The following is a 22,927-nucleotide window of genomic DNA, read 5'->3' on the forward strand; positions in this document are numbered from 1 at the left end:
CAAGTGTGTGTTTCTTCGGTCATTATATGCAGACGAAAGGATCCGGGAACTTTAAGTTACAATTTTCCCACGAAGAAATTATGGTTTACCGCTGTGACCACCGACCTGGAATCGATCTCAGATCTACCAGCACCAGAGCCGAAGGCGAAACCACTCGGCCACTGAGCTGGTTGGTAGTGTCATGAGAATAAGGTAATCGCTGCGAGCCTTTATATCCCCTTCTCTAGATAGGCTATCCCTGTGCACTATAGGCCTAGCTGCAAGCGATATTCATGACTGAACAGCACAAACTAACAAGTGGTAGGCTACAAGAATGATCACGAGTAAAGAACATGGCGGGAAACAGATCATATGAGGTGTAAAATGCAAGCATGTGACACCAATTAAAACACACAAAAGGAAAGACGAGCCACAAGTAAATAGGCTACGGTATGTCTGTTTTGAGATGGATTATTCCACTTGATTCTAAGAGCTTTTATGGTGATTGTCTGGTATTCAGATCTGCCTCGAGAGATAATTGTTATATTATCAATTACCAACTCATCATTTCTTGCTTTAGAAATTAATTGCACCATTTTAGGTACGGTATTCAATAAGTGGTGTAAACAATTGAAGTATGCTATGTCTAGCCTATGTCTGCATAGTTATCACGGCCACAAACCCCCACCCCAGGGATATCTAGAGAAGGGGATACGAAGGGTTTTAATACGTTAGACAATAGAAGGGCTTTTGTTTATCGCAAATAATCTCTGTTTACCGTAAAATAACAATTGGCACCGATAGTAGTTTAATAAATCTTGTTATAATAACCTGCATTGCGCTATTAGCATCAGGCCTGGATGCTCACTGCATGCTCATGGTCACTTGTTAATTCAACTACCCGTAGGCTACCGGTACAGTTGCTTTTAATTACATTTAGCCTACTGCAAAGGCTTTGTTTAGAAAAACAGCTTACTGGTAACTTTTCAACTGTCTTTTCAAACAAGTATTCTTTAAATATGCTCTATTTAACGTTTAGCTACTAGGCTAACTGTCTTTGGTAGCTGACTGTACCAGCTGCACTACAAAACTTTCTGCAATTTTGAAAAGAACGGCATGTTTCACGCGCTACAAACTACCGCCCTGGTAGTGTCATATAAGAATAAGGCAATCGCTGTGAGCCTTCACATCTCCTTCCGCCCCTTTCTTCACAAAAAATAAATCATTAACAAAGAGAAGCACTCATGTAGGCCTAGTAATAAATGACAGTTTTAATGAAAAGTGTTGTGGATTGAATTTGCCAGTTCCAACGTTGATGTGGACGAGCAGTCATCAAAATAATAATAGGACGGAGAAAGAAAATGTGACATAAAAGAAACCCATCCTCAGGCCAAATCCCGTTTCCACGTGCCCCATGAGAGCAAGGTGTTGAGCTCGGTAAGCTATACGAAACTGCCAGAGCTTTTAAAGAAGCTTTCCCAGTCCGAGGATAAAGATCAAATAAAAAACAGGAAAGCACCAAATTGGTGAAGAGCTGTTGATGGAGTGTTTTTGATTTTTCTTTTTTGCATTGGTTGTAAGGTTCAGTCGTCCCCGCACGGCTTCATCAACTGGCACACCTCCGGTTGCTTTAGGTATGTGGAGCCAACTAGTTCTTACAACTAATTCATCTTTTTTAAACTGTTCGGTTTGGTGGCCGTGCTTAATTTACTTTTATCTACATAACTTTTAACTCTGCATCGCATGCGCGTTTTAAACTTCTATGGTTCAGCCATCTTTTCCTTTTTGGGTTTTTTTCCCGTTCGCTTTTGTAGCTTTATCATTGCTGTTGTTTTCCAACAAAGAAAACATGAATTGAATTGAAATAAAATTGATGACAAGAAGTTGCGTCTGTGAGTCAGTCGTTTTTGTATAGTTGAGCTTTTTCGTGATGCACGATTGTGCTTTGCAAAAACACCAAGTTGTTAAAGTCGGAGCATAATTAAAGCCACAGTAAATTTAAATTAAGTGCTATCTAAGGTAAATCTGATCAAAAAACGTGACCTACTCCCCTTATTATCAGCATTCCCTGCGCTAAATTGACTTGACTTTTCACCCTTTATTTTCTTTCCAATTATCGTGGAACCCAGTTATTACGTCACATCGCCTGGCAGATTTGAGTTTTGAGATGTTTTTGCAAGTCTTGCAAGACGTGATTTTGACTAATGAAGTATTCTACAAGTCAGCAGTTGTGAAGTGACAACTGATCAGAGTACCATAGTGTATGCAGTAGCGTAACCAAGGGGAGGCTGTATATGTGGATGAGCCATCATCATAATAATAAGATATACCGGTACTCCGGTAGAGGAAAACAAACATAAAAGAAACCCATCTTCAGGCAAAAGCTTGTTTCGATGTGGCTCAGGAGAGCTCTTTGTAATATAGTCAGGCTGGTCATCACACAGTAGTCTATGACACTTGGGTGCAACCTAGTTCGTACCTTGAACCATTCGTACCCTGAAAAGATCAAGAGAAAAAATTAAAAAAAGCCGAAGTCGCTGATTGCAGTTTAATAGCACAAAGCTGAGGTCGCTGATCGGAGTTTCCCCCAACAATTTGAAACAAACTCGATGATAGGGTTAGCGGAAACTGCAAAACTGCGGAAAAATGTTTGCGGAAACCACGATCAGTGAGGGTTAGGGTTAGAGCATTGATTACTCTATGGTTAGAGTTGGGGTAAGCGGAAACTGCCGAAAAATGTTTGCGGAAACTGCAATCAGCGAGGGTTAGAGCATAGATTACTCTATGATTAGAGCTAGAGTTACCCATGAAATTCTTTCTTTAGCTTATTTAGTAATTCATCATGTCACTGTTTTTGCCTGCTTTTCGGCGATCTTTAACATACCGACCTTGTTTTCGTGGACCTTCTGGTAAGTTATGAGCTGATATCTTATAAAATTTGGTTTTCAGAAAAGAAGTAAATAGAAAATGAACAATTGTTAGGCTACATTTGAAACTACAGTTTTTTATCTCATAAAAGTGATGTGTTGACTTTTGAACAGTTACTATCAAAAGTTGTGATCTAGGTACTTGGATGTTATTGCATTATACAGTAGATGTAGCCATCATTACGTGTAGCCTACTCTTTAAAAGATTGGCTTAGTAAAAAAAAGGATTGATAAACAATAAATTGTCGACAAATGAAAGTGATTGAATATTTTTTTACAGAATTTTGTTTGATTGAGGGTTTATTTCTTTACCATCATAAATTGTCAATGTTCGCCCTCATTAAACTGAGAGGTGTCCTGAGAGTCATTGTTTGTTTATTTCTTTGCTGCAAATGCTGTTTGCTAATATTTTACAACACTCTTGTTTATCATTGTTGGTGTATGTGAGTTTTACTGTTGTTTGTTGTCTGGGTTTTTGTTGTAGGCGTCATTCTTTGCTGACGTTTCTAGGATTATTATTTATTTAGGAGTACGTACGCTGAAATGGAAAAAACATGTTCCTCTTACCATAAGATCATACTCTTCTGATGAAACCATTTTACCACCAACTGAACAAATTCGTAAGTGGAAGTTAGGCATCATGCAGTTATCAGTGCTTTAATGTTAGCAGGTCCTTTTTGTAAGGACAGTTTAACCACACCCTGGCTATGTTTGGGCTTATTATACTGCTTGTTTTCTTTTTGTATTCTGCAAGGTAAATTTTGTACATCCTAGTGTCTTGCGCAATGTGTATGGATAGCTTAAGCACAACATTCATACAGTGCCACATCTACAGTGCAGACTATGTTTTTGGGCGCTGTACATCACCGTGATGAAGAATAATACTTTCAGTTATAAAGTCATAATCATTCGAAAGGATTTATTAATTTACCCACAAATTTGTCAATTGAATGAATAAAATAGCATAGGCTAATCAACTAATCATATCAAACACCACAAATCACAATTTGTCTTTTCTATGCTTTGTTGTAATATTTTTTTTTCTAAATTATAACACAGCTGCAGTAAGAGTATCTCCTTCTCTTGCTCGACAAAAACTGGTGGAGTTTGGTGACTACGTTGCAGAATGTCTTCCTAAATATGTCCAACAGGTTACTTCATACTATATATAACCTAAAATATAATGTACGGTAGGCTACAAGTTATGAAAGACTTATGAAAGTGCAATACGCACAGGTCATAGTCGAGAACAATGGCGCATTGTATCCAAACCTCCATACGAGGAAGGAACAAAATGATGATGAGGCTACAATAGTTAAGTTTTTAATATTTTACAGCATATACAGTAGGTTGGGCCGTTTTTGACTTTTTTTTGAAATTCAAAAACGGCTAGTCATAAAAAGTGGCACATGCATGAAAAAATTACGTGTGAAAAATTTCATCAGTTTGGGGGTGCATCTTCTGCCCCCGCAGGGGGTTCAAACTTTCAATTTTTTGAAAAAAATGGGGAAATTTCACTTTCCGATTTAACATAATTTTTTTTATAATTTTTCTACTGGCTAGTTATAAATTGTAAGTGGAATGTACCCAGAAATTTCCTATGTAAAGGCATGTTCGAAGCTTAAGGTTTACTGCCCGCGCATCGACGACCAAAATGCTGAATTTTCACCAATTTAAGATGCTATTCTGTCATTGCTCAATAAACAAACTTGTCGCAAAAGGGCGAGATGGTGTTAACGCTGTACGCTCATTTATGTTCTGTCCATTAACTTTGCAGAATGATACAAATGAGGTACGAACATCAGTACATATTTATGATAAAGAGTTACAAAAAAAAATGAATAACCTTTTGAAGTCAAATTCTAGAGGTGGGCCTAAATTTCAGCAAAATTTGGACCAAATGAAAGAATCTGCAAAGCAAAAATATTTGAAATCGGTTGTTGTAGCCTAAGTGTTCCAATTTTCTGCAATGTACTTGCCCGCAGGAAAATCGTGTCCCTGTTACAGAACAACAGTTCCTTCTTGATCAAAGAAGAATTCGCATAATGGTGATTGATAAACATGATAAATCGGCCACAAAATCTAATTTTAAACGTTTTCCGAGGAGATCAGAACAATTCCGTTCTTTACGTGAAGACCCAGGAGCAGGCATAAGTAGCGCTTTGGTTAAAACACCTTTAACTTTTCATTCAAACTCAGAAACTTTGTCATTCAATGAAGAACGCTGCGAAGATTTTGATTATCAACCCAGTTTTGCTTCGAAAACCCCCAGAAAAAGCAAGGTTACTTCCAGTTTAGTAGTATTTGCTGAATCATGCGATCGTACTGGTATTTCAGATAGGTCTGCGGCACTTATTGCTTCATCATTTCTACAAGATGCGGAGTTGTGACGGATAGCGAATCTCAATCAGTCATACATAAAAGCACAGTAAAAAGAGCAAGAAAAAAATGAGGTTTACAACTCAAATGGAAAGTAGGCCTATCATGTGCATAAATTTGCAAAGCATATATTTTGATGGCCGAAAAGATTAAACCATCAAACAAAATGAAATTGCTGGGCGACTTCGAAAACATTTCGCAGTTGAAGAACACATTACTTTGCTTGAGAAGCCAAGTTATCATTTCATTGGTCATTTTATTGCAGCCAACTGATCTAATGTGTCAATAGCTACCGGGATTCTTGAATATCTTGGATCCAATAAAATTAGCTACGATAATGTAATGGCAATTGGATGCGATGGAACCGCAATAAACACAGGTCAAAAAGGCGTCGTGATAAAGCTCCTGGAAGATCATTTCCAAAAGCCACTTCAATGGTTAATATGCCTACTCCATAGTAATGAATTGCCTCTTAGGCATCTTATAAAAGATATGACAATACTAGCAGACCTGATAGCTTCACTGGGTCCATTATAAAGCAGCTAGCCACTGTCACACAACTAGATGTTGTAAAATATAAAGCAGTTCCGGCACCAGAGATTGAAATTGATGAAAATGACCTCAGCACTGACCAAAAATATCTTTTACACATGCACAGAGCAGTGAAAAGTGGAGATATATCAATTCATTTCGCATATAGGTGTCCAGGTATGATGAACCACTCAAGATGGTTGAACACAGCCAATAGAATTCTACGTTTATATGTTGCATCTAAAGCGTCAGCTGTATTGGTGGAACGTGTGGACTATATTCTGAATGTTTATATTTCAGTATGGTTTGCCATTATAAAGGATAGCAATTTCACTATTGGCCAAAAACATTTCTTTAAAATTCTACACTCTGCTCAGAAGCTATCGAATAAAGCTTGCAATATCCTCAACAAAGTAACATAGAGGAATTGCGTTTTATGCCCATCCTGAAAACATTTTGATTGCAATCATATGTTATATCAAAGAGTATAATGTAAGGGAACTAGGATGGGGAAGAATTTTCAATTCAAGAATATTATCATCTCACAGCACTCGTCAGCAAAAATTCACCCTGTCAATATTGCAGTTCAGTTCTGAACGTTACTCTGAGATGATAGACTACCAAAATATTCCAGTACGGAACCCCCAGCGATGCGTGGTGTTGACAGCAATGTGATAAAAGAGCACATCAAAACAAAGATGCCTTCACAACAGTTGTTTTCTACGTTTTCTCTGCCACACACAACACCTGCTCATCACATGTGGCAGCGTTGAAAGAGATGGGTAGCCCACATTAAAGCAATATTACAATCAAGAAAAAAAAATTCCTAGGTTCCAGTCGAAACAAGATTTTATGATTCATTAGACTTCAGCCAGAACTAAATTTGAGCAATAATCTGGGGAACTGGCAAAAAGCCCTTGTTGATTGTTGTATTTTTGACACATTTTCGTTTTTTTTGTTAACACAAGTTCTTTTTTATCGTTACATTGCTGTCAAACAAAGTTTACTCTTGTATGTGGTTCTGCAGTAGTCTATCAAGTGAACGTTTAATGGTTTGTAAATGACAAATTTGTGTAAACAAAATCATGATAACAATTCACGTGGAACTGTACAGTACCGGTACATTTCATTTACGGAACCCGCAGATCATATTGCTTTTATTCTGAAGTAAATTATAGGTTGCGTTTTACAGTATAGCTGCAACTGATCAAACGTAGTCTACTATTGCTTTTAATTTAAGCAAGACTTCGTCTTATAGTTTGTCAGTTCGTATCATCCTGCAAAGTTAGTGGACAGAACATAAATGAGCGATTGAGCGTACAGCGTTAACACCATCTTGCCCTTTTGCGACAAGTTTATTTATTGAGCAATGACAGAATAGCATCTCAAATTGGTGAAAATTCAGCATTTTGGTCGTCGATGCGCGGGCAGTAAACCTTAAGCTTCGAACATGCCTTTACATAGGAAATTTCTGGGTACATACCACTTACAATTTATAACTAGCCAGTAGAAAAATTATAAAAAAAATTATGCTAAAACGAAAAGTGAAATTTCCCCATTTTTTTAAAAAAATTGAAAGTTTGACCCCCCTGCCGGGGCAGAAGATGCACCCCCAAACTGATGAAATTTTTCACACGTAATTTTTTCATGCATGTGCCACTTTTTATGACTAGCCGTTTTTGAATTTCGAAAAAAAGTCAAAAACGGCCCACCCTAATATACAGTACACCATCATGATATTATTCATGTATTATCAATTAGAAAAATTGTCAACATCTTTTTGTGCTCAGTTACCAGACAAGACATCTCATGATTAAACTAATCTTTGAAAAGGTTTGATGCTTTGCAGATACAAGTAGCTTTTATTGGATAATATAAATATGCGTAGTTACTGTATATATTACTGAAAGTAATTAGATTTAGAAGCAACTCTTTTTATGCTAAGTTAACGTAGAAGTGTGGTAAAAGTAAAACTCAAGATGTGCATTGTTATATATTTTGTTTATAGGTTCAAATTACTTACACTGATGAACTAGAAGTTTTGATAGATCCGGAAGGAATAATCCCTGTCATAACGTTCTTGAAAGACAATTTACTTTGCCAGTTCACAAATCTAAGTGATCTAACTGCTGTTGACGTACCTACTCGGGTCTGTAGGTTTGAGGTTTGTACATGAATGTGGTCATCGTCATTTTAGTTCTGCAGAGTTAATAAGTATCATTACAGACTTGATGTATTGTGAAAATACTTAATAATAATAAGTATATACAGTTTGTGTATTATTTTGCTGCTTTAAAGTTGTATAGCCATAGTTTTCAAGGAAGTTTTATCTAATGCGTTGATACTGGTGGCATAACAGATACCGTTCATATTTGAATATCTTTTTATTGCAATTGTATGAAAAAGTATGGGAAGGTCAGGTTAGTTGACTCATTTTTTACTTAAATGCATCTAGTTCCAAACAGTTTTTTTTCTACCAAGTTAAAAATTTCACCAAATGTAAAGAAGGCTTTACCGTAACTCCAGAACTTGTTTCATTGCGATAATGAGTTTTCAAGTATAATTTTCAAAAGCTTCAAAACTTTTGCTGAATTGAGTCAACTAACCCGATGCTGAAGGTTGATTGGCTCATTCTGTGGAATGGTTGACTCATGCTGAACAGGTAGCTACATCATGAATGTATAATTGTATATTGTATATATATATTGTTGCACAATTCGTGTAAGCAATAAATCAATTTGTATGTAGCACTTCTAGTGACTGTTGAGCTAGTTAAGTTAGTGTCTAGTGAAAGGGCAGACGGAGGTTCTTGTTGTCAGACTAGTTTTTGGCAACGGTGACTCAGTTTTGCTCAGCAAACTCGAAAACTAGCTATTTTATTTTATCTATAAATGATGTTGCTTTACCAAAATAATGCAGTTTCCCCCGACAAATCTTTCTTCATTACATCCGTGATACTTTATCTGTGTTTTGCATATCCCATTTTTACGTTGCCTGGTGAGCCTTTGGAAACCTTTTTTTAAATACCATACCATCGAAAGGGATGGCCGGTCGGTGGGATGGCGCAACGAATTCCAATAATGCAAACCTGGTTCGACTCCTGGCTCAAGCTGGTTGTTGAAAACACCTCTACCTCTACCTAAAAGGTAAAGGTGAGTCCCATACTTGATTCAAGCCTCGGGGAACGAGAAGATAAGGTTCTCATTAGACTAAGCCTTCGGCATTAACCTCTACCTAGGGTTTAATAAATTGGGTGGGCGTAATTGCTGCAGGAAAGGCAACCGAGAAAAAGGAACTGGCCACCCTCTGACTACAATGAGAATCTTATCTTCTCACACCCGACACTTGAACCAAGTATGGGACCACCGTCACCATCAAAACGTTGTGTGGTCTATTTCAAACTGCTTTGCAGCACTCCGCCCGGATGTACCAACACGCATGGTGTTTGCAGCTTGTTCAAACACCTGCAACCTGCATTGAAGTTTCTCCTCTATTAGTTTTGCGTTCTCTTTTTCCCCATAATTGTGTACAAATGCAATAGATTTACAGTATTAGAATTTAATGTAAATTTTCATCATCATCATCATCATAGACCATCGTCGGTTTGTTCCCCACTAGTGGGGGTGGCCGATTGTTTCCGCGCAGCAATTGTTTTAATCCCTTTTCTCCATTTCACCCTGTCCCTTGCATCTTCCTCCTTCAGTCCGACTTTTTTAAATTCATCCATCACTTGTGGTTTCCACGTTCTTCTTGGACGACCGCGTTTCCTCTTTCCATCCACCTTTAGATCTAGTGCCTTTCTAAGAAAACTTCCTTCCTCCCTCCTTATCACATGTCCATACCATCTTACTCCATTTGCCCTTGCCAGTTGGTCTATGGTCTCTCTCATCTCTAGTATATCCAACAATTCTTCAGTCCTTTTTTCCCTTCTCGTTTTCACCCCACACATTGCTCTCACCAAATTTTGTTTACTCTAATAAAAGTTCTCTTTAAATACAACATACCGATCTGCTATTACAAATGAATAAAAGCTATTTATCTTTTAATTTTCACAAAAATATGCCATGTTCTGATGTTGCCTGCTGTAGAGTCAATTGACTCGCTGAGTCAACTAGGACGATCGCCAGTGAGTCAACTAACCTTTCGGTGCCTTAATCAGAAAAGATGTCTGCTGTTAATTTTCTGTTGAAAAGAGAGCAACCAAAATTATAGAGAATGTGCATCATACTTTAGTTGTAACTGTGAAAAATATTGTTTCATTCATACATCTACATTCTACAACCCATATCAAATTTTAGATTTTTTTAGAAAAACATAATTTCATATGTTGCATTCAGACATGTGAACTGTTTATGGCTGATGGAATAACTTTTGCGCCTTTACAAATGACTGGTTAGATATTAGTGGTGAGTCAACTAACCTGCTGAGTCAACTATCCTGCTAAGTCAACTAACCTTACTTTCCCTACTACTGACAAATTTTTGTCAAAGTTTGAAAAATGTCTATTAATTGCAGCTTGTGTACAACTTCTTGTCCTTAAATTATAACCAACGCATCAGAGTGAAGACATACACAAACGAACTCACAGCACTGGACTCAATTTGCGATATCCATCCTGGTGCGAACTGGTATGAAAGAGAGGTGAGAGACGAATTTGAAAATTTGAAGTGGTTATTTTTACACAGTGGTTGCCGGGGTTTCGATCAAAAAGCATTGTTTATTGACAGGTGTTGCCAGGGTTAGGATTAAGGTTGATAATTTTTGTGTTTTCACTTGCTTGTGTTTTTCCAGATATACTGTATACTGAAGAAGCCGCCTTTATTTTGGCGAAAAGTTTATCAATAAATTGTATAATTTTCCGAACGGAACCTGACTAATTTTGTTTTCTGATTATTATGTTTAATCGTTATTGTTCTGATATCCTAAGTGAAAGGTGCTTGTGTAACATTTTATCCTCAATAACATCAAGGAACTAGAACAGAGATTTAGAGACATCAGCGTCTTATTCATTACATGTACCATATGTAGCAAGAACTTTTATGTATAGTATACTGCAGGGGTCACCAACGTTTTTTTGCATGCGGGCCACTTTGGCACTAAGGAGAGCTGTGGCGGGCCGCACTAATAAAATTTTAGGTAGGTTGATTCTTATGTTAGAAAAGAACGAATTTCGTACCCCAGTATCCAGAGTTACATGTTGTTAATATTCGTCTTAGAGTACCGCAGCAACAAAATTAGTCGAACAACGCTACTGCCAGGCCAAGCTCCTTTAACAACACTTTTGACTTTAAAACGACTAATAAACGAGACCACTTGTTCTGCGCACTTATAGCGAGGCGAGTGGTTTCATCAGAATATTCATCGCCAAGCAAGAGTGGTGTTGTCACTTCGCTCCACAAATGATATCTTGCAATTAACCAATTTCAGCAAACAAGGAAATGTTTGACACATCGCAATACAGGCAACAATAGTGACCTGCAAACATATCAGCGAAAAATCGGCTCCAATAACAGGGAGAAAGAAATCAGGCACCATGAAACAAACGCTTGTGGAAATCACCGAAAAATCTTAATTCTATCGTAATTCATGAACAGTCTTCCCTCTAAAAAAGCAATGAGTTGGTTTTTCATCCTTTTTGTGAGAGTCTATAAAACCGTCTTTCTTTTATTATAGACAACTGTCACTTGCGTTGCTTATCAGCGTGGCAAGAATTTGTTGATTAACAACATTTTGCAGTACTTGCTTCGGCAGTAGATATACTAAAATTGGAACCAAACAGAGAAGATTAGCATCGTCCCTGCGCAAGGATGACACGCAAAATCGTGAAGCGTTCCATATTTTGCCAATTTATTATAAATTGATTTGGCACAGCGACCTATTTTGCCAAAAACTTGCATAAAAGGAACACTGCTCGTGAAACACAATAACAGTGAAACGCACACTAGTGTTTACATGACATTTGCAAACTTAAAATAAGCCACCCTAAGCTTACAGAAATTCGAAAACAGACGTTTTAATCAACCACTGGGACAATGTGGCTGGACATCGCATTGGAATAACTTTAAGCAACCCCCACCTAGAACTATAATCTGATTGGACGGTCGGTGGAATCGTATGCAAAACGTAAATATGTTTCCCGGAAAGTATTTTTAGCCTTCGTGCTCTCCTCAAGAAAAGTATTTTTGGTTATACTTGTACGCTGATACCTTCCGCGGGCCGCAGCGATACAGCGTGGCAGGCCGCATGCGGCCCGCGGGCCGCCAGTTGGTGACCCCTGGTATTCTGTATATGAGTTTGTTTTGATGGTGTTGATTTTTGGCTTCACAGTTTTGTTTTGACTACAGGTCTGGGATATGTACGGCGTGTTCTTTCGAAATCATCCGGATTTGAGAAGAATTTTAACTGATTATGGTTTTGATGGTCATCCGTTCCGCAAGGACTTTCCTTTAACTGGCTATTACGAAGTATGTTTTTACTAGTCAGGAATGAACAAAGATTATATTGTTTTGATAACTCTAGCTTAGGTTGTTTTCTTTGAAGGGGTGTTGGTGTGTGATTTTATAAAGCTTGAACTAAGGTGATTCAAAAATTAAGAACCATATAAAACTGAAGGGAATTAGTGTCTCCGGTAAGTGCTATAGTATAAGTGGTGAACTTAGGGAACGTTCAAATATTACGTAACGCTTTTTTCCGAATTTTTGACCCCCCTCCCCCATGTAACGCCAACGTAACGCTTTTTTCAATCCTCCCCCTCCCCCATGTAACGCTTTTTCACTACAAATTCAGCACAAAAAACTACCATTCCGTACTCGAAAGCGTTACGTAACGTTTTGCTTGAACCCCCTCCCCGTGACGCTAACGTAACGCTTTGCATAACCCCCCCTCCCCCTCGAAGGCGTTACGTAATATTTGAACGTTCCCTTTATGCTTGAATCAATTGCTTGTTGGTGACAAGGAATTAATTTCCGTTGAAGTTGGATTCGAAACTTTTTGTTAGGATTCAACAAACGTTAAAAATGTTGTGATTAGTTGAGAACTTATATTAATGATGAATATGATAAATAATGATGATTGTATCAGTTGTCTGGCCATTTATCGTGTAGCCTAATTTTGTGTTATTTTGTAACAGGTGTCTAACTATGACTTGTGAGGTTTTGCATTTAGAGATTAAACATTGTTTCCAACGTCTGATATATTTTCAGATTCGCTGGGATGATGAAATGCAAAGGATCGTTCGAGATCCGCTTGAAATGGCTCAAGAATTCCGAAAGTTCGATTTAAACAGCCCCTGGGAAGTGTTTCCCAACTACAGGAAAACACCCGAGCTGCCAACTCCACCTGAAAATGTAGAGAAACCGGAAAAGAAATAACACTTTTGAAAATTTTTCAATAGCCTATACAGTTTTATTTGTTACCTGTAATACAGTATGATGATTGTTTTCCCGATCTGTTAGGCTATGTGTGTAAACGCCTGAACGTTGATAACTTCTAGAGCTGTGTTCAGTAGCGTTGACAGGGAGGTTCAGAACTATTGGACCTGAATCTCAAAAAAGCCACAGCATAATCAAGTATTTGTCAAGGAAATGGCGTCTAATAATCACAATACAGTGATATGTTAGCCAAGAAAAGGTCATAGATTGACTGCGTCTGTCTGCCAAAGCCTGGTCAGTGGTCACGTGTCTGTGATGTAGGCTATAACTTAAAAGCTTGAAACTGCATAACCTCTGAAAAAAAGCAATAATTCTGTTTTGTCTACTACAAGATATTGCCCTGGTCTAAACGTCTTTCCGCCAAAAAAACGAAACAAAGCGGTTTCGTTTTGGAATAGTCAAGATTTTAGTTTCCTTCATATTTTGGTCATGTGTTAATTTTTTTTATTTTTGGGAACGTTCAAATATTACGTAACGCCTTCGAGGGGGAGGGGGGGTTATGCAAAGCGTTACGTTAGCGTCACATCGGGGGGGGAGGGGGTTCAAGCAAAACGTTACGTAACGCTTTCGAGTACGGAATGGTAGTTTTTTGTGCTGAATTCATAGTGAAAAAGCGTTACATGGGGGAGGGGGGATTGAAAAAAGCGTTACGTTGGCGTTACATGGGGGAGGGGGGGTAAAAAATTCGAAAAAAAGCGTTACGTATTATTTGAACGTTCCCTGTACTTAGCCTGCGTTAATTTTTTTGTGTCATATGTTAGACCCTGGAGCAAAGGTTAAGTTAAAGAAAATTTGTGATAAGAAGTAGCCTACAGTGACTGTAGAAACTTAATATTTGTTATTTTGTGCCATAGCTCATGGTTTCTTAAACTTTATTATTGTGCGGCCCCATTTCAAAAATACGTTTCTATGCCTATCCCTTGGTTTACATTGTAAACTTGTTTACCAACTGTAGGTCCACTTTTAATGGTTTGGTGCCCCTAAAATTACAATTTGCACCCATAGTTTGGGAAGCTTTGCTACCGTGTGCGCTGCCCATTTGGGTCCCATACTAGGGTTGCCAGACGTTCACTATTTTAGTGAACAAATCACTATTTTAAGAAAATGTTCACTGTAAACTATTTTGCTAATAGTGATAGTGAACATGTTCACTATTTTGACAATTAATTTTTGTCAACAATTTTGTCAATATATTTTAGCCAGTAGCCATGGCTTAACCAGTGACTATATACACTTCTGCTGCTTTGAGAGTAAAAGCACATGAGTCTGGTGCTTTGAGGAAAAACCCCTAATATGCTACGTACCCCAGTGTAATTTCGCCAAAGCCAGGCTTGGCCAGCACGAAGTCCAACAGTGGACTACACACAGCCTAGGTAGCTGACAAACTGAAAGCCACTAGCCCGAGCAACTAACAGCCTAGAAGTTTGGCCATTTAACTGTTTATTTGTAGACTGTGAAGGCCAGCTACTCAATCATGTGTGATGTGGCTAATAAGTTAAGATCATCGCTGGAAAATTGGACTAACTTCTTTCAGAAAGAAACTGCACCTAACTTGTTAAAATTTGTCCAGTATTCAATGTCTATCCCTGTATCTAATGCCAATCTTGAGAGAATTTTCAGTGTTATGGGTGACAAATGGACAGATGAGCGAAACTATTTAGCTGTTTATTCTGTTAAAAGTGAATTGTGTGTATTCTTTAACATACATTTTTAGCTACGGTAGGCTACTTAGAATTTAAAGAACAAATTTCTGCAAACAAACTTTTATTGAAGGCAGCAGTCGCATGAAAAGTATGTCAAGTAAACTAAGTTACATAGGCAAGTAGGAGTGTTCTAATTAGGGCTTCTAATCGTGGGTCTCTTTTCTTGCCATTTTAGCATCAGTAGGTATAATACATGCTGTGTACACTGCAAGATACTAGCTAGCCAATTACCTGGATTCAACCTGTGATAAGTAGAGCACTATACTTGCTAAAGAAGATCAAGAAAGTAAACTTTTATTAATTTTCATCTGTGGTATCACTTATGAACCAAATTGTTGTGTCAGACAACATCACATATAGTATTGAAACAATTTTTGCATATTATTTATGCAATAATTCTTTGCATATTTGGGCGTGGTTGCACACACTTAGGCGTGTGGCATGTGTTAGAGCAGGGCTTCCCGATTGGGGGTGCTCGCACCCCCTGGGGGTGCGAGAATCCACCGAGGAATAAGAGCTATACCGTAGGCTATATAGAGATGGATTTTGTTTAACGAGAGAGGTGGTGATTGTCTCTCAGAGCATTCTATGTTGGCCTACAACACAATGCACAACAACAAGAAAATACCACCCGACGAGTTGCTGATAACAAAAAGGCTGTGGTCCGAACCTCGTGTGATTGGTGGCGGGATAATGCGATGATATTGTGTCAGCAATTTCCTCATTGTTTGTAATTGTTTGCTTATTGTTGGCAATTTCTTATTGTACACATGGGCGCCGATCCCTATAGGACAGCGGGGACATGTCCCCACCATCTTTTTACATGTCCCCACCATCTTTTTTCATTATTTTTATAACGTAAAAGGGAAAATATTAAACGAATGTCACAATTTTATTAGTCAGACGTTTAAAATCTATTGAAAGGAGGGGACAACATTTTTGTTTTATGGGAGGAAACCCCGTAGCGGTCAAGCTGAAATAAAAAATCTCAACCTCTTGCTAAATAATGTACATTGTGGGGCACATATTTACTAATCTAATTGTATCAAAAGCTGTTGTAGCTTCGCCGTTTATTCGAGATGCTCCAAGTTCCACACAAGAACTCGGAAAGCTAGGCCTATAGGCTATAGGCTAAAAGCTTTCTAGGAAATTCAAGCATATGTACCTGAATTTTTATTCTAAAGAGTCTTTACCTCAGGCTGCATCAAAACTGAAACTAATTTGTCCAACCAGATTTCTCACACGTGCAGCTGCTGTAAATGCAGTGCTTGATGATTCTAACGTCAGTATAATAATAAGTCAGTATTGGAAGCCATAGAAGCAGCCGTGAGTCAATTTGATTCAAATGTAGCAACAACTGCAATTTGGCTTTTGAAACCTTTTTCTCGTGGGTCAAGTGTGCTTAGGTTATTAGCGGCATTGTCTGTCATTCAGTGTATGGAACGTTTTAACAAAGCCTTGCAAGGTTGCATGGTGACTGTGGCTGGCATGCTTGAAGTTGAATGTGCTAAACTTTGTAAGTTAGTAGCCTACTGCTCCGCCATCTACGCAATGAAGAAGAATTTCATCGTGTCTTTGTAAATGCTGAGAGGCTAATGGAAGATTGCAACCCTGAATCATTGAAACTGTCACGTCCCAAAAAGATACCAAATCGTCTTCAGCATGGACATGGCTAACCTCCTCAACTTTCAAACACCAGAGACGAAATATCGGTCAGAGTATTTTGCAGTCATTGACAGCGCCCAGCAAAATCTTACTGACTATTTCAAGTCGACCGTTCTAGAGCACTACAAAATTCTACAAGAATCACTCTTTAGTGGAACGATACAATCACTTGTGGTAGACGATTATTCTGAGTTCTCTGACACAGAATCCCTTGCACAAGAACTAAGTTATGCTTCTTTCGAAAGCAGTAGAATGGAAAGTGGGTGGAAGATTTTTGAATGATAGGCTATTCAAGAAGATGCCATCCGCTGGTCGGCAAATGTTTCCGAAAGTATAACTTTTTGTGCGACTTTGCTCATTTCACCAGCCAGCTCGTGTTCAGCTGAATGGTCATTTTCAACTTTGCGACGTGTCAAAACTTGGTTACGATCTACCATGACACAGAAACGACTAAATCATGCAACGGCACAAGGTTTTGAATTCGATCAACTTTCATGACCTCTCCAAGGACTTCGTTTTTAATTCGCCGGAGACTCGTTGCCGAGTGTTGGGACGTCTGCTGTCCAATGTTGACACTGACAATTAAAATATACACATCGCATCAGACTTGTACCTACTGTATTAGTTTGTTTGTCAGAACAGACCCCCGATCTTTCTAGCTCGCTTCGCTCGTCGCCCCTTCCTACCTTTCCTAGTAAATGTCCCCACCAATTTTAGAGAGCGATCGTCGCCCATGATCGTACATATTGGGAAAGAACGCTTTTCACGTTGTTGACTGTGGATTGACTTACGAAAAGGAATGTGTCAGGAACTAGTCGAACAGATAATTGCAAAGAGGCAGGAGAAAAGTCAAAGATCTTGAATAACGCCATTGTATTCTCAGTTTGTGTTATTTCTTTAGGCTATTTATTCGCTTTTGCATTTTGTGTGATTTCGTTGTTGAAGGCTGCCCTTTTTCCTATTCGTTAGCCATATAAAGGCCGGTGAGCGGCTTTTCTGCTTTGTTTTTGTACGTAGTTTGAATTTTTTTCTCAGAACCACTCCGCTTCAAAACAGGGGGTGCGAGAGTGGCTTCATCAATCCTATGGGGTGCGGGGTGATAGCCTAAACGAATTGGGAAGCCCTGTGTTAGAGGGTGCAATTGCGCGTATTTTGGCATGTGTTTGAGACAGTGGCGTAGCCAAGGAGGGGGTTTTGGGGGTTACAACGCCCCTTTGGCACGCGTGTGATGTCACGATATTGAGAATGATGCTTTCAGTCTCTATGTCTCTAAAACAAAGTTTGCCTATGCTTAATTTTAAACGAAACTGCATTAAAAGAGCGAGTTTTACCAATACCAAACATTCAAATATCTCAGCCAAGAATTAGCAACAAGAAAATATAGAGACATAGCTTTATTACCGAAAAATGCCCAAGAAAACATGATCTTATCCTTTTGCTATGCCACCGTTCGTACAACACCATTTTAGAGGAATATTTATACCCACATTTTTGTTGAAAATGCTCTCAGAATGCACTAAATTCAAAGTCATTTTTTAAAATTTTCCGGGGGAGGCCCCCCAGACCCCCCGCCGCTGGGTGTCGACTTTGGCGAAGACGCTGTCGGGCTTCGCCCGCCGGCCATCAACCCCCCCTCCCCCTTTCACAATTCCTGGCTACGCCACTGCCTTGAGAACTTTGAGGATTTGATCGCGAGCTTTCAAAATGTTCACTATTTTGAGGATAAAAATCTGGCAACCCTATCCCATACACATTTTCTACGTGGGCATCATGTTCAGCCAGTAGCCTATGCAGTATGCATCACATGGTATGCTAGTTATGGGTCACATAGACCACTGACGCAAGCGTAGGCTATAACCAACGAGATCGACAGAAGTAATTTTTTCGCATGTTATAAAGATGAATGGTTTAAGAACATCACCTCTTTACCGAAATTGTATCAAAAAAAGTTGTCTGTAATTTAATCCATTCTCTGGGTGCCGTTGAATGGAAAGCTGTTTTTGAAATGTGTTGCTAAAGTGTTTGTTCTTGTTCTATTATCTTTATCCTGCATTGCAGGAAAGCGGACTTGAGCGCTATGCATCGGTGTACGCCTTCCGACGTACACCTGACCCACGCTGCAGCCGACGGCAATGTCTGTTTCCGGTTGTCTACTTTATTTATAACTTAAACTTGGTACTACCCATTACTCGAAATCGATCACTGGGTAGAGGCAGTTATCGTAAAGTTTCTTGCCCAGAGAAACAAGTGCATGTGGCCAGGGGCGCCTGAAGCGGGGGGGCAGGGGGGGCGGCAGCCCCCCTGCCCTCAATTTTTATGCAGATGGAGGGGCAGGGGGGGCAATGGTGCCCTTTCAAATTCATGTAAGCTACTGCACATTTTGCAATATAACAATTTCTGCTATTCGCTTTTAGCCTAATTATAATCATTCATTTTTGCCTCAAAATAATATTTACGGCACAAAATTTTGCAACACAGTACACAGTACAGGCCTTAAAACTCGTTTTTTTTTCGGCAGCCGTCGTGGCCTACCGGGAGCTCCTTCTCGGCGGCCAAATCTGCGTGCTTAAAGGCCAAAATACAAAATAACGATAGCACAAGTAAATAAAATTAAACTTGAAACAATGCAAAAATGATCACTTAGCGTTGTTGAAGTCTGGGCCTGGGCGACGTCTTACAATAGAATCGTTGCACCACGCAATAACTGCTTTATCGGGATTGTAATCCAGTACTGCGGGACTATCTAACGACACTCGCACGAGTGTCTCCAATGTGGCTGATTTTAAGGAAGTTCGCCACTCCCCTAGAATAGACCTTTTGCATAACAAACCAACAGAGCGTGACGTTGGAGTCGTGAACGACTATAGCCGCTGTTTACAATGCTGTGCGATAGGGTTAGTGGCGTAGTTTGCAGGCGAATAAATTGTTTAACGTTTGCTTGAGCTGTTGTTTTGTGGTCTTTACAAACGTGTATCAGTGTTACAGTATAATTTGCCAGAAAATATAACTCTTTTAAGTTGTAAACTTAGGCTACAGAAGTGTAAACCATCGACCAGTTCTTTGCTGTATTGGAAGCGATCTTGCCAGGCAAAGATAGGAAGAGTTTCCTGTATCACACAGCTTCAAAAGCTAAGCATGCAAATCAAAATGTTGATGCAGAACTTGATGACGATGCTACTTTCGAAATACCTCAAAATGCTACAGGAGCACTGCATCTACATAGATTAGCGGTGGAAGATTGGATTTTTGTTGGTGTTGAAGCATCGCATGGGTTTGTTTTATACAGACTTAAAGCACAAGGTTTGGTATTAGTTCTGCATTCGTAGTTCGTAGGCCTACTGTACACCGTATTTTTCATTCATGAATGCACCTCATGTATTTAAGGTTGATTAGTTTGAACATATTCCCTCATCGTGACGTTATCATAGCAACCATGAAGCCAGACTTCAGAAAGGACTACCCAAGCACCCTGATCATCATCGACTGCACTGAAGTACGTCTCGAAACACTATCCTCACTTCATCGTCAGTCGCAAACGTACTCGAACTATAAAAGTACGAACACTGCAAAAACATTAGTCATTAAGGCACCTGCAGCTAATAAGGCCCGCTAATTTTCAAACCTCAATATTTTTCTAAATACTGCATAATTTTGAACGAAACTTGGAATGAGGATACTTTGGGTCTATCTAAACAACATATCTATGAAACAAGTTACTAAGTAAAAGGTGTTGTAAAATATTAAAAAAATAAAAAAAAAACATCAAGTGGGCCTTATTAGATGCACGTGTTGTGAATAAGGCCCGGTTTGAATTAGCACCAAAAGTGATGGAAAAGGTGTATTTGCACACCGTTTCGACCTCCCGGTCTCATCAGTGCAGTACACTGGAATAATGGCCATGGAGATATATATACCTCCATGTGACATTTTCCCATTTGTGGTACCTTATCAGTAACCAAAAATGGTACTACTGCCAACCTTGCCACAGTGCTCAAACTGCAAGCAGTGAGCTTTGCGCAATGCATAGCAAGGTGCCTCCAGTAAAGTGCTCAATTGGCGTAAACCAAGAGAAATACACAGAGACAACTATTTCCTCCCCCGCCCAATGCTCCATTTTTTTAAAAAGCGACATGGTGTTTTTAGATATGGTAGGGATGATAAAGTATTTTGATTCTGAAAATGATATTTTCATTGCAATAACAAATTGGATTAATGGTGTAACAAGAATTGTTTAGGTCACTCAAGTCTTTAACCCTCACTTTCTTAACCAGGGGTGCACAACGTTACCCCAGGGGCCCATGGGCCTCATTACCAAAATTAGCCTAGTCTGATCATCATTATCAGTCTTGCTTTAATTAGAAAAAAAGTTCAAATTTATTGGTTTTACTGCATCAGCATGCACATATCTTTCCCATAAAATGCAAAAAAACGGAAGTTAAAGCGGTTTGTTAACTGCACAACAGTCTAAAATATGTGAAAATTAATAAAACCACTCAATTTCAGTCCCCCCAAACTTCAACTTTCCATAACTCAAAAAGTTCTCCACTTTAGGCTGTGAAACTTTACCAGTTAGTCTCAATTCACCCTAGCAGCAATCAGAGCTTCCAATTTTGTTTAAAAGATTTGTAACTACGGAGATCCAAGGGGTGGGCCTTATTACTGGCCGGGCCTTATTAGCTGCAGATGCCTTAGTGGGAGTTGATCCAAATGGGGGTAATATGTTTGTATTTCAGCTGTACACTGGTAATGTGAGTGACAAAGAAATATGTCAGAGGAGTGGATTTTTTCACCTTTTGAGGCAGAAAATAGCTGCTAATGAATTGCACTTCATGATGCTGTTATGGCCGATAAAGGGTTTCTTATAGAAAAAGACTTAGCCTACAAGGTATTGGTCTACATTTGAATATCTCACCGTTCCTAGGTAGAAGGCCTCAAATGAGTGAAGACGAAGTGTTGAATAAACGAAATATTGCACGCCATCGCATTCATGTAGAGAGGACCATAAAAAAACTCGTCAATTTCACATCTTCGACAGGAAAATACCAGTGACTATGCTTGGTATTATCAATGAAGTGTGGTTGGTTTGTTGCATATGTTATGCAGAATGAAAATAAAATGTTGCAAGACAAGGTACCGGTAGGCTACCACTATCGTGGTCCATAATTCCCGGTCAAGATGCACACGCTCCACAATGGCCGTCCTAAATTGCCTTTCCTAGCCTGTTAGCCAACACTATGATTAAAACGAACAAGAATTGAAGTGTACCGATAACCTACAACAATTCATAAACACAAAAATTTACTTTCACCTGCCATCGACCTCACGCTTGCTTGCAATAACAAGAAACGCCTTCATAAACCATAGTAAACAAGCGATTCTTCACCCTCGGACTCCGCGTAACTCAAACGTCACGCTCTGGTGATTTTGAATGTGCAAAAGGTCTATTCTCTTTAGCAACGAAATATAACGTTCGACATATGTTGACGATGACGGCAAGGTAATAAAACAAGTATTTCAATGATGTGAAGGACATTACTAAAAGAAGCATAATTTTTGCCAAATATGATCAAAAAATGTTTTCCCCTCGGATGTCAACTAACCTAGTTCTCCTTCCTAACTAACCTAGTTCTCCTTTTTAATGTCCGACAACATCGAATCGACATAAAAACGACAATATTGCCAGCCGACGTAAATTAGCACTTCGGATTAAGACTTTGTTAAAATAAACGCATAGGAATTACAAACAAGACTTACAGCGCTGGTGATCGCAGATGAATATATTCAGTTCAGTTCAGTTGTTTTTTATTTCTGACCATCATATCAAAACAATACACGTCAACATAGCAAAGGTCGAGAAAAAGGTAGAAGCGACAAAACGCGAACGTTAAAACGCGCTTGTGACCGAAGTAAGTTATTGAGTTGAAAAAAATTTGGCACGGTCGCAACACCTTCAGAAAAATTTAAGATATAAAGGGAAAAGAAAATGGTAAAAAACAAAAACAAGTAAATTTAGGCTATAGCTTTATTAGCCCGCATAGCTTTAGCTGATATATTTAAGATTTGTATGGACAGTTGCTATGAAGATCGGCCATGGTGCGTTATCAAGAGTGCTGATGGTCTTAAGGGGAACACGTCTTGATGCGTTTAGCTCATAGCAAGAAGAGCAAGGCAGGCAAAGAAAACCCCACAAAGAAATCCTACCACGGGCAAAGCCATTTCAAGCGCAACGCACCATAGGCCTTGCACGACTCACAAAATAGATAGGCTATAACTTGACGACACTGAAAACAATGACGAAAACAAATAAAACAAA

The 22,927-nt window shown here is 38.9% G+C and overlaps 1 protein-coding gene and 1 non-coding gene across 2 annotated transcripts; both read left to right on the forward strand.

The window, feature by feature from the left end:
• Nucleotides 1-2,773: 2,773 nt before the first annotated feature.
• On the forward strand, nucleotides 2,774-13,255 carry LOC145783275 (NADH dehydrogenase [ubiquinone] iron-sulfur protein 3, mitochondrial-like). Its single transcript, XM_082595104.1, has 7 exons — nucleotides 2,774-2,888; nucleotides 3,434-3,526; nucleotides 3,966-4,057; nucleotides 7,825-7,980; nucleotides 10,332-10,457; nucleotides 12,161-12,280; nucleotides 13,019-13,255. Exons 1-7 carry the CDS (start codon nucleotides 2,822-2,824, stop codon nucleotides 13,184-13,186), a joined length of 822 nt encoding a protein of 273 aa, XP_082451230.1. The 5' UTR covers nucleotides 2,774-2,821; the 3' UTR covers nucleotides 13,187-13,255.
• LOC145783723 (U6 spliceosomal RNA) lies at nucleotides 11,556-11,658 on the forward strand. Its single transcript, XR_014290944.1, has one exon. It is a non-coding gene; the product is annotated as a U6 spliceosomal RNA (small nuclear RNA).
• Nucleotides 13,256-22,927: the final 9,672 nt, after the last annotated feature.

This window comes from Aplidium turbinatum, chromosome 14 (assembly GCF_918807975.1).
Source record: "Aplidium turbinatum chromosome 14, kaAplTurb1.1, whole genome shotgun sequence".
Lineage (NCBI taxonomy): Eukaryota > Metazoa > Chordata > Ascidiacea > Aplousobranchia > Polyclinidae > Aplidium > Aplidium turbinatum.